The sequence below is a fragment of the Carex rostrata genome, chromosome 6 (genome assembly GCF_964058835.1).
Source record: "Carex rostrata chromosome 6, lpCarRost1.2, whole genome shotgun sequence".
In the NCBI taxonomy this organism is placed as follows: domain Eukaryota; kingdom Viridiplantae; phylum Streptophyta; class Magnoliopsida; order Poales; family Cyperaceae; genus Carex; species Carex rostrata.
Window position 1 is genome coordinate 5,866,127 of NC_135923.1, and position 12,105 is coordinate 5,878,231.

A 12,105-nucleotide genomic window follows, 5' to 3' on the forward strand; every position below is an offset into this window, starting at 1 on the left:
AAAACAGTAAAACCGTTGGATTAGCGATTTTCAAAGTGGCTTAATAAATGGTAAAAAAATTCAGAAAATTATAAAATTTGGTCTCCAAGCAGATATTAATATGGAGAATAAGATGAACGGTTCGGATCGACCGTTTGGATTTTCAAAAATCGAATATTGAGCCGTAGCATAGAGGCCTCTATGCTATCCATAGCACCCAAGCCTTACTATATATATATATATATATATATATATAGTCCCGCTAAATTGCTGCTGGCAGCAGTTCTGCCCAAGTGCTGCCGGGGCTATATTTAGCTGTGTGATGTCCAAACAACAAATCCAAACCGTTAGATGTTTAATCTATATTATAATCTACTTGGAGAGCAAATTTTACATTTTTTGGAATTTTTTTACTATTTATTAAGCTGGTTTGAAAAACTGCTGATTTCAGTAAATTTCTGCAGCACTGAAGAGACTTGCATATCTGACTTGCTGTAATTTAAGAGACATTAACGTATTTTCTTATTTTTTTTAGGGGAATGCTTTAAACAATTTTATTTATTTCATAAGTTTTGAATATATTCATAGATATACGTATGCATATTTTGGGGCGGCGGAGGTTAGTAAGAAGAAAGGAGGACTAAGTTCCTCCTATAAATAAAATTTCAGAATTTTATATGTTAAATTATATAATTTTTACATTTATTAATACTCCAGTCCTGAGTTCTTTTATAAAATAAAATTACTCTACATTATAATATATTATATTATCCAGTCCTCTAATTTCAAGCTTTTAGAATTCTAGCCCCATCTATGTGTATATCTAAAGATTATAAGTCAAGGCACTCTCAACTATTTAATATTTATAAAAAAAATTCTCTTTCTGAATTTCAATCCTTCGACTTTCCATACAAAGGATGTCTTTGTTATTAAATCAAAGACAGGGATATATATATATCTTACCGTATGCGTACCGCATATATCTCATGCATTGTGTAATATTTTTATGTATACATATTGTTAATTTACTTTAAGAATCGCATTTTTATATATTGGTTGAATATGTACGGTCCAATTAAGTGCATGTTAATGCAACTGTGAAATTTTCAGATTTGGTCAAACATTCTCCCTAGCTAGCAGTTTCCCCATGCATGCATGCATGCATGCTTGACGGGACGACACTTCCGGCCTGTTTCCCATCACCTGTCCGCTGCTATGCATCACGCTCCATGTCTTTTATCGTGTATATCAGTAGATATCGCTGCATGTGATATATACGGTTCTACGATGTTTCGTCTTATCTACTATCTTATTTGGCCCATGATCACTAGGAGGAGACTGTGCCTTGCATCATTCTGATCGATTTGTGAATCTTTCGGTTTTGAATCCAGCTAAGAGTTCAATTACCAATTTTTTTTAAATTTAAAGCTTGTTCATATATAATTTTACATAAGCAATATATGGATAAAATCGATATTTATACCGGATCTACCATTTTACAATGGAATAGCTCCCAGCCTATCACGTACCCTCGCGAGGAGCATGTAATATTCACAATCGTATACTCATTAAATTATGGAAGCAGCAAAATTATACCCTGACAAGAAATTTTATGAAATCTGCTTTGAATTAGATTTCGTGCTTGTGCAACTGCTTATTTTTTAATTGTTATGTTTTGTATAGCTTTTCTGACAACAAGAGATCGAATTTATTTTGCACCCTTAATTTCAAAAACGCATCCAATAAATGCTTTCTGAAATCCTATAATATATAGCATGCAATACATCCTCGCAGTATATTTACTTTTGCAAAAATATCAGTTGTGGATAATTAAAATTTGAACAAGTATAAGAATGCAATGGTAAGGTGCATCCTTTTGATAATTTTGACCCAGCTCAATAAAATTTCACCTTTTTGAAATAATCTAATAAGTTACGGCTTAATTCAATTTAAATAAAAAAAAACACTGCATAGATAGTTATAGTTAAAATAATGTCGAAATCATGTAATTCACTTGTCTCAAGGCTAGACAAATTAAGTCACATTTAATTCTTAAATTCTCATGTTTAATACAAATAGCAAGATGTCATTTTTCTATGAAAAATATACAGATTAAATTTTTACAAAGTGACATCTAGATAATAAATATATAACGATTTTGAAAGTAGCCTTTATTGTAAAAAGATAGCATTTCTCCCCACGCACATTCATAGAAGATGAAGAAATTTTTTTTTCTTATCTAACACAAAACAAAACGTCTACATGTCAAACACCTTGGTTTCTCCCGAACGGAACAAGAAAGTAATGGAATGGAATGATTAATGTCAAACCACGCACATTCATAGAAGGAATGGAATGGAACAGAAAGGAAGATTAACATATTTAATTTCTTCGTGTTTAGATGATTAATGAGAAAAAATAAATTTAACTTTCCTTTTCGTCTTATTTCTTGTTTGGTTGATTAAAATTTAGAAGGTTAATGAAAAATTCAGTGACTGTTGTAGGTTTGAGGAAAAAATATATGAGAATTATATATATAAGATATATGGTTGGCATTTGTATCATTTTTTTCTAAAAATATTTGTAACAAAATTTCTTTCCATCCGTTACACTCCAATTTGAGAGGGAAACCGATTCTATTAATTATAATGATAGAAGATTAAACCTTTCACCTCCAATATAATTTTATCAACCAAACACGATTCAATGGAAAGTTTTTGATACTAATAAATTAAATATTAAGTAAAAATTTTCTAATTAACCTAGCACGTGTTCTCATTGGTGATGCCACTTCTCAAGTAAAATATTTAAGCATGCTTAAAATCTCCTTTTCTTTTATTCTAGATGGAGATTGATACTAGGTAAGAATAGCCCACTGGATTAAAGCCCGCCGTACAAAATTCAAACCCGGACAAAAATAAAAGGCCTTCGTAAAGTCCCAAAGGGGTAGACTAGGTGATTTAGCTGAGAAGGCCTAGATAAAAGTGAAAATCGTAAAAGTTTCTGATACCTTAAAAACAAGAAAAAAAAAGGAAAAGTTAATGGGCTGAAATCTGGAGCAGAGAGAGAGAGATTCATGGGCCTAATCTCAGCCTAAAATAATGTAACTCCTCCTATAACTGTCTTGTAGTCTGAACAGTGGACCTGGTTTACTCAGCAGCCGTTGCACTCCAAGAAGAAAGGAATTCACATCCTCTCGTCTCCAATACTTGTGTGAATCTTTTATAAGTAATAGATCTGGACCGTTCTTTTTAACTTAGAACGAATTACAAAGTCCAATAATACTGCCCCCGCGCTAGCTCGAATCTCAAAGCAATGAGATTTAATCTCAAACATAAAGTGAGGCCCTCAGTATTGGTACTATTGGAGAGGAGTTGATTCCAGAAGAAAGCGTAGTGTATCAACTTACCCGTGGCTACACCTGGTGCATTGAACCATTCTCTAGAAATGTGACTCTTAAGAGTGCCCTGATTCTTTATTACCACTGTTCGTTTCCGACAAAGGCTCTGGTTCCATTTCCTTCTCTTCGACCTAAAACCCTAACCCCTCCCATATAACACGCACACGCACACGCACACACCCTCTCCTTCCCTCTCTCTCTATAGAAGGGGCAATGGATATTGACCCAGAGCCGGTCGGTTCGGGCTCGGCCAACTCGGCTCCGATGGAGACGGAGCCGAACGCAGCGAGTAGTACGGTATGTTCTTGTTGAAATTCATTCCCTCTTTTAGAATTTATCAATTATTTTTAAGTCAATTCATCACTGCTCAAACTGACGCAATCGATAAATAGATTTTCCCTGATTTTCATTTCGTGAATTTGTGGAAAGAGTTTCAGCTATTCTTATAACAGCTGGAACTTTTACTAATTATTTTCTTGTATCCATGTTTATTGGCACTAATGGAATTTGAAGGCCGGGGAGAAAGCTGATATCTCAGAGTCAATAAAGAATCTAAACATTGAAGGTAGCTCTGGCAGCATCTTCAAGAGGAAACCTGTTATTATAATCGTTGTGGGCATGGCAGGTACTATATACCATCTATTTCTCATCTTATATATTATGAGATATTAAGATTAGCAAGGGACTAAGGGCAGAGTACTCTTTTGTTTTTGTAATGTTATAGACCAGGTCAGTTATCTATGCAGAAAGCTAAAATAAGAGCATTGTCTGAACTAGAACTGGTATTGACTTGTGGTACAGGGACAGGGAAGACGACTTTTCTTCATAGGTTGGTGTGCCACACACAAGCCTCAAACTCACGTGGTTATGTTATAAACTTAGACCCGGCTGTTTTGAACCTTCCATTTGGGGCGAATATAGACATAAGAGATACAGTTCATTACAAGGATGTCATGAAAGAGTATAATCTGGGACCCAACGGTGGAATTCTCACTTCTCTTAATCTCTTCGCAACCAAGTTTGATGAGGTACTTGTCTTTGTATAAATTTATATAACACTGATGTTTCAGCGTCAACTGAGCTGATGTAGGTTACTTTCTATCCCTTATTTGATATATAATGAAAGAAATTACACTAAGCCCCGTTTAGGGAAATGACCAAAATATATGCAGAAATTTGATTAAGTTGGGATTGATTAACATTTAATCCGGGAACTGAAACATTCATTGCTATAAAACATGGCCTTATGCAGCGAAAAAAAATAATTTTGAATCATTTAAAGATGAATATCTGCTTGCAACTTACCTGCAAAGAAGGTAGCAGTTGTAATGAAACCCAGTATTGTGATGTTTGGTTTATGTTATGGACCAAAGTTTACTAAGGCTTAAAAAATACCATTTTCACATGTACAACAGTTGTTCAGTACTTCATCAGGAATTATTTATGACGGATGCAGGTCATATCAGTCATTGAAAGGCGTGCTGATCAGTTAGACTATGTATTGGTCGACACACCTGGCCAGATTGAGATTTTTACATGGTCCGCCTCTGGTGCTATAATTACCGAGGCATTCGCATCTACATTTCCTACTGTCGTTGCCTATGTGGTAGACACACCCCGATCTGCTAACCCAATTACTTTCATGAGTAATATGCTCTATGCTTGCAGTATACTTTACAAGACTCGACTCCCTATGGTTCTCACCTTTAACAAGGTTGATGTGGCCAAGCATGAGTTTGCACTCGAGGTACTTCTCCGGTCCTCTTTTTTTTTTAGGCCAATTTCATATCGTGCCCCTCTTAAATGTCAAATGTTATGTATGGCCTGTATAAGAAGAGATACCTTCTATGTTCCTCACAATGGAAAGTGTTTTAACATGGGAAAATGTTATGTATGCCCCTGTAAAAGGAGGTATACATTGCATAGGGAGACCTTCTCGTGATATATATCAAATTTTGATTTTTCTTAGGACCTGATTAGTATTTACCCTTTTAGTTGTCATCCAATCTGTGAAGGCTGTACCCCCTTTCAATATTCTTTTTTCTTGTGAAGGTCGGTTTGTCACTATTACCAGCTTGCTGGTGCGTGAGTGCTTGAGAATTTATCTGCCTATATATCTGCAATGCTGTATAGTTAGGTGCCTTGAAATGATTGAATAAAAAAAAATCAGTATTTGTTTAATTCATGCCAAGATCATGCCCTACTTGGGGCGTCTTTGTTCAAAATTTGTGGATAGATATATGTGTATCATCACACAGTAACTGATCATATTGAAATCAAAATTGACTAACAGAAAGCTCTTGAGTTGTTTAAATCAGGGCTCTTGTAAGTAAAATAATACAATATGTTGAATACTTTTTTGTTCAGTGGATGCACGATTTTGAGGCTTTTCAAACAGCAATAGAGGCTGATTCATCATACTCGTCAACACTCGCAAGAAGCCTCTCCCTGGCTCTCGACGAGTTTTATAAAAATCTTCGTTCAGTTGGGGTCTCAGCTGTTTCAGGTGCAGGGATGGATTCCTTTTTCGAAGCCATTGAAGCCAGTGCAAAAGAGTACATGGAAACCTACAGGTATACCATTTTCTTCCTAGTGACATTGTTGTTTTGCTCCTCTTTTTTTTGTCAAATATTCTGCTTTGAAATATAATACTAACCTACCAATTTCCCCCTTATTTCAAAGTATTTGCAACATGGACCAAACAAATATCATACCAGCTTGCACCGTACATTTGTTTTAGAGATATTTGCATATGACGGTGGAGTTATACTAACTTGGATAAGGTTTGTTCCATGTAAATGTTGAAGGGTCAGAAATTTGGTTCCTTTGTTCAGTTGACAAGGAAAAGGTAGGGATTTTTTTTTTATTAGGTGTTGGTGGTTTGAACACGGGATGGCACTTTCAAATAACCACAAATTTGGTATGTTAGCTGAAAAGAAAGATATTGCCCTTTAATTGCAAAAAGGATAATCTATTGGCTGTAGTTTATAAATGCCTCAATGTTTTTATTTATTTTTAAGTAGAAAATTTCTGCACCAGGCATGATTCTTGGTAGAGAAGTTTCATCTGCATACGTGTAGATTTGAATTTTTTGGTTGAATATATTCAGCCCTTTATAGAAGGAAATGTACGATTGGCTTTTCCAATTATGCCTAGCACTCTTGCAGGGCTGAGCTGGATAAGAGAAAGGCCGAGAAGGAACGGCTAGAAGCAGAGCGCCAGAGGGAGAACATGGAGAGGTTGAAGAAAGACATGGAGAAGTCGAAAGGGGGGACGGTGGTGCTAAGCACGGGCTTAAAGGACAAAAGAGCCCCTGGAACCATGATTGGAGAAGCTTCTGGAGGCATGACGGAGGTGGATGGAGAGGAGGAAGAAGAGGAAGAAGAAGTAGAGAATGTAGTTTTTTCAGATGACGAAGATGATTATGAAGATGGTGAAAATGAAGAAGAGTTTCGGTTTGACTTGTGAGGTATAATTTGCTATAATAGCTTCTGTTGCAGTAGTAGTAGTAGTAGTAACAGTTGCAGTTCCAGCATATAAGGTATTTACAGAAGACTTACATGGTGTTGCCATGCATTAGGTGCTTGTTCACCAGAAAACTTAAAAACATGCACTACATAAAAGAATAAGAAGATTAATTGGGATAACAAAAAAAGGGGCTTTTAGAGATTAAAATATTGCAGTAAAGTAGCATGTCAGTTTCATATCTGAATCCCATGCTGCTTAATATGTCACTGAAACCTGAGATGACCCCTTGGTTGTTAGTTGCTTTGTACTTCATAATTCGGGTAAAGATTTTAGCAGAGCAATTTTGGCTTCATGCAGCGCATGAACCATATGCAGCGGTATTGATTCTATAGGCCGTGCACTGTATGAAGCAAAAACTGCTCTGTTAAAATCTTTACCCCATAATTCTGGAATCTGGAGCAATACTGATGAATTTTTTGTCATTGCTGACGATGTATTCACTATTTTAATTCATTGCAGGTAGCATGTTGAAATGTTGGGAGATTGTTACATGTTCTAGATTATTAAGTGATGGTCTTGTGGATAGATGTTAGGTGGTTCTGCTTAATTTCTATGTGAAGAGCTGAGTAAATTTTGGGATGGGTTTGTTTCAGTGTATGTTTGGCTTGCTTGGATGTTTTTGTGCAAACTTAAATTTAAAAATATCCAATTGCGAGTCTGGGGTTGGATGTCAATGTAATGGAATGCTGTGATTTATTCATCCTATCGTGATTCACATCAAATTTGCTCGGTGAAAACATATCGAGTCAATGAATGGTAAATCTGCGAATAATTTGTTGTAATTGCAGCATGCAGACGCGCCTAGGGTCTGTGTAGGTCAATATCCTTGTGCTCATTTACAACAGCTCAACAAAAGGAAAAAAAAATTTGTCGGCTAGATCCTAGAAGAAACAGTAGAATGCCAGATTAATATCAGATGGGTAAGGATGCTGCACCTTACGGAACGGCCTTCTGTGTTAAGTTTTACAGTAAATTCGAAGAAGTTGCTGGTGAATTCATATTACCTAGGGTACCTCATCATTTGAGTTTGAATCCGGCACGTTGATTATATGTCAGATGAATCTTAGAGGAGCCGTGCCCGTATATTTGACGTCCGGATTAGTCTGGATTTTGATCGGACGATTCGGTCTTAAAATCAAACTGTGAGGTAATGCAGGGGTTCCGTACTCGTAAAATGGCCGCACCATGCACAGGCGCTCTATTAACCTAGTTCTTCTATGGGCTGCTTAAACCAAAGTTTCCAATAAACCAATCGGCCCAATTTTATCTGATGCATGTCAAAGCCCATTAAATCCAAAATCGAACCAGGCCTGTTTTGGTGACTTGACACCCTTACCACTCCCACTCCAGTCTCCTCGGCTCCGTCCTACCAAATCATCCCCCATCAATCGATTTCGATCTTCCAAAAATCTAAAACCAGAAAAAAAAAAAGAGAGATCGTGAGAGAAGCAAGCAAGATGTTTCTGCGGAGCATTCTACGGGGAGGCACTGGGACGGGGGCGATGCTGATGGCGGCGGGGAAGGTGAAGTCGACGACGGGGATCGTGGGGCTGGAGGTGGTGCCAAACGCGAGAGAGGTGCTGATCGATCTGTACAGCAAGACGCTCAAGGAGGTTGAGGCGGTGCCGGCGGACGAGAACTACCGCAAGGCCGTGGAGACCTTCACCAAGCACCGCCTCCAGGTCTGTCAGGAGGAGCAAGACTGGGAGCAGATCGAGAAAAAGATCGGCTGCGGCCAGGTCGAGGAGCTCATCGAGGAGGCCGAGGACGAACTCAGGCTCATTTCCAAGCTCGTCGGTACATCTCTCTCTCTAACCCTCTGTATGGACATTGTGTCAATTGAAGTTTGATGGTAATCTATCCAGTATGGTGGGGGCTGACTATTTTACCAGTTAGATTATTTCTGGTTTCATTTTAATTTGTCATTATTTTATTTACATTGTCTTCTAAGGTTTACAAAGGATTAGATAAAGGGTAAATTTCGTCGGAGGTCACTCAACTTTGCTCTTTCTCACAAATTGGTCACTCAAGTTTGATTTGTCCCCCGAAAGCCATTGAATTTTTAATTTATTCCAATTAAGTCACTCCATCACTTTTTCCATCCAAAAAGTTAACGGATTGACACATAGACATCCAACTCATCATTTTTTTAAATTATTAAATCCTTTGATTCATTTGGGTTAGATCTGGGGACACCATTCTATTCCCACTCTTTTCCTCCAATTTTTTTTTTTTTTAAGTTTACAAATACAAACCAGCAACTACAATTATACAGCAGTTGATTTCAATAACTATCTTATAAGAACTGCTGCTAATTTCAAGGACCTAAGAACTAGCTATAGGACTTGTGAAAAATTCTTGGTCGAGTCCTTGTTTGAGAATGAAATTCGATGTTGTAATTTCTCCCAGCTTCGTTTTCCCTCTTCTTCTTGGTCAAGTCTCTATTTATCTTCTTTTTTTTCCTTTCCTCTACTTCTTTCTTCCAGACTTCGTTTTTGCTCTTCATACCAATGCATTAGCTGACATCTATGAAGTGTTTTACCACAAATACTAGCAAAAATGAATCCAATATTTGAGGTCTAAGGACCACCGAAACACAATTCAACCGAAAGAAAATGTATTCAAAATAATACCAAACGCACTTGGGTGTGCTTTAATAGAAATTAAAGGGAGTTAAGAGGAGTGATAAGATAAAAATGGAGAGATGTGTCACTGAACTTTGCTCCAGCGTTTAATTTGAGAAGGTTATTGATGATAATGTAGGAAATGGGTAAGCCGATCAAATTATTGATGGACAAAGTAAGAAGAAAATGGAGGGAATGAAAACCAAGAGTCTGGAAGAGAAAGAAGAAGAGAAAAAAGAAAAGAAAAAAGGAAGAGGGAAAGAGTGAGAATAGAATGGTGTCCCCAGATCTTACCCAAATGAATCAAAGGATTTAATAATTTTAAAAAATGATGAGTTGGACGTCTATGTGTCATTCCGTTAACTTTTTGGATGGAAAAAGTGGAGTGACTTAATTGGAACAAATCAAAAGTTCAATGGCTTTCGGGGGACAAATCAAACTTGAGTGACTAATTTGTGACAAAGAGCAAAGTTGAGTGACCGCCGACGAAATTTACCCATTAGATAAGGATCACGTTTTTTCTTTGTTAAAAGTTTTATTAAGTGCATTTGGTTTCTCTAGAATGGGTCATTTCTTCTAATTTCAAGGAGGGATTCAGTAGAGGGTGGTTGTTTCTTCAAAACTCTTTGATAGTGCGCTTTTGGATGACCGTATAGCAGTCAAAATGTTTGCAATTCAAGTTAGAACCTTTGTAGAAAAGGTATGCTAAGTTTATGGCTTAGTTCTGAAAATGTTAAAAAGGAGCTACAGTATGCATGCAGGGTTCCTCATTACATAGTTGTACCTTCTTCAATTTTTTAGCTCTGGACTAAAGATTGAAATTGGAAGGATGACATTCCTTAGACCATTTATATTGTCAAAAAAATTGTCCAAATTTTGAATGTTTTACATCCAAAATATATGTTTTGAATGATCTTGCTATTCATTATACAAGTTGATCTTCACTTGAATCCATCTCAGGATCTTCTAGTCAATATTTGATGTGGATCTCCTGGTATGCTTTAGGAATTGCCTTGTTTGTTCCTATTGCGGAATAGCTCATGAAGCAATTATTTCTGATATTAAATTAGTTTTACAGGGTGGCTAGCTTAGAGTTTTGCGAGAAAGAGAGAGAGGGAGAGGTCACAGGGAATTTATAAAGAGAAATAATTCTCTTTAATTCATCATCATTTTTCTTACAGGCAACATTGGACTCGCTGAATAAACTTAAAAATAATTAGCGAAACTACCTAAATTTACAAATTCTGAATCAAACACAATAAAATTAAAGGAAAATATAACCAATCTGGTCAGAATTTTATCAAATTCAATGTCAATTTTGGCCTAAAATTATTTGACCCAACTAAACCTACACTAGAGTTGAGACATGGAATCAACCATGCAGATTTGATCAGCAATAATTTTCCTCACCAATTGAACATTTAGTACTTAAAAGTACTGATTCAGACTTCCTAACAGTAACAAGTCCTGCAATGCTTTGAGTGAGTTCCATATATCACTTTTTTCTTCCAGTTCAGCATTTACATGAAACGGGTTTTGAACATTTAATTTCTGCCTATCTTATATTATTTGTATTTGCTGACGGTGCCTTATTTGTGCTTTCTATCAATGACCTTTGCCATGTTTGCCTCTGCTAGCTATCTCACTGGACAGAATAAATATTTGTCGAAGTTACTGTTATTTTTTTTTTCTGTTTTTAGATGAATTTTTTTGTTCTGTGCACAAAAACCCAATCAAACAGACAAAAAAGAGGCATGCAATAAAAAGAAAAAAAGAAGAAGACTAGTAATGGTATCTCAGTGGGTATGCTACTTAAGCATGATCCTATTTTCTTTTTTCCCTTTTTTTCTTGGTTTAGCAAACAATTTTCTAAATATCTTTTACTACTGACCTCTTGTTAATTATGAAACTGCAGAGTGGGACCCATGGGGTGTGCCTGATGATTATGAGTGTGAGGTTATAACAGATGACACGCCAATCCCTAAGCATGTGCCACGTCACAAACCGGTTAAGTTGCCTGAGGAGTTTCACAAGACATTGGAGGCAGTGAAATCAAAACCAGCCATAGAAGACGAGAAAACTGAGCCGGCCCCTCAGTTGAAGTCTTAATCCAGTACAATAGATTATTTTCAACTCTTTTTTTGTAATGATGGTTTGACCGGTCAATATGATCAGGTTATGTTTAGGCAGGGAATAATTGCATGTCGGTACTTGACAAAGACTTTTTTTTTTCTTTTTGCTTTTGAGGTGTGGCTTTTTCTTTATAAAATGTGCTTTATATGTTAAAGAGCATTTCATGGTTAACAGGCCAGAGTTTTTTTTTTGTTTATGCATTTTTCGTTGCTGCGCTAATATGTTAAAAATACATTTACATCATGACATGACTTTGAGTCTTTTTCTGTATCCCTTTATTGTTCGCCCATTAAAGCATTTTTCGTTGCCTTTTTCTGTACGGAGCAAATTAGGAATCCACATCCATGTTGAGATTTGTGCCGGATTTAAATGAACTACTCAGATCTCATTCTACTCCGTGAGGTATTGCACTGGATCTGAACTCCAAGTAGGACTATGGCT

General features: G+C 36.5%; 2 protein-coding genes across 3 annotated transcripts; both read left to right on the forward strand.

Moving 5' to 3' along the window:
• Nucleotides 1-3,438: 3,438 nt before the first annotated feature.
• QQT2 (P-loop containing nucleoside triphosphate hydrolases superfamily protein) lies at nucleotides 3,439-7,550 on the forward strand. 2 transcript variants are annotated; one of them, XR_013512063.1, is made up of 8 exons: nucleotides 3,444-3,676; nucleotides 3,893-4,004; nucleotides 4,181-4,407; nucleotides 4,836-5,126; nucleotides 5,747-5,952; nucleotides 6,547-6,848; nucleotides 7,367-7,426; nucleotides 7,482-7,550. XR_013512063.1 is itself a non-coding variant. In XM_078303964.1 (7 exons), exons 1-6 carry the CDS (start codon nucleotides 3,593-3,595, stop codon nucleotides 6,845-6,847), a joined length of 1,221 nt encoding a protein of 406 aa, XP_078160090.1. In that variant the 5' UTR covers nucleotides 3,439-3,592; the 3' UTR covers nucleotide 6,848; nucleotides 7,367-7,550. The 2 variants fall into 2 exon arrangements, 1 of the variants encoding a protein (XP_078160090.1); XM_078303964.1 differs by having other exon boundaries at nucleotides 3,439-3,676; nucleotides 7,367-7,550.
• A 580-nt stretch (nucleotides 7,551-8,130) lies between these two features.
• On the forward strand, nucleotides 8,131-11,859 carry LOC144555338 (NADH-ubiquinone oxidoreductase-like protein). Its single transcript, XM_078303634.1, has 2 exons — nucleotides 8,131-8,704; nucleotides 11,447-11,859. Exons 1-2 carry the CDS (start codon nucleotides 8,365-8,367, stop codon nucleotides 11,638-11,640), a joined length of 534 nt encoding a protein of 177 aa, XP_078159760.1. The 5' UTR covers nucleotides 8,131-8,364; the 3' UTR covers nucleotides 11,641-11,859.
• Nucleotides 11,860-12,105: the final 246 nt, after the last annotated feature.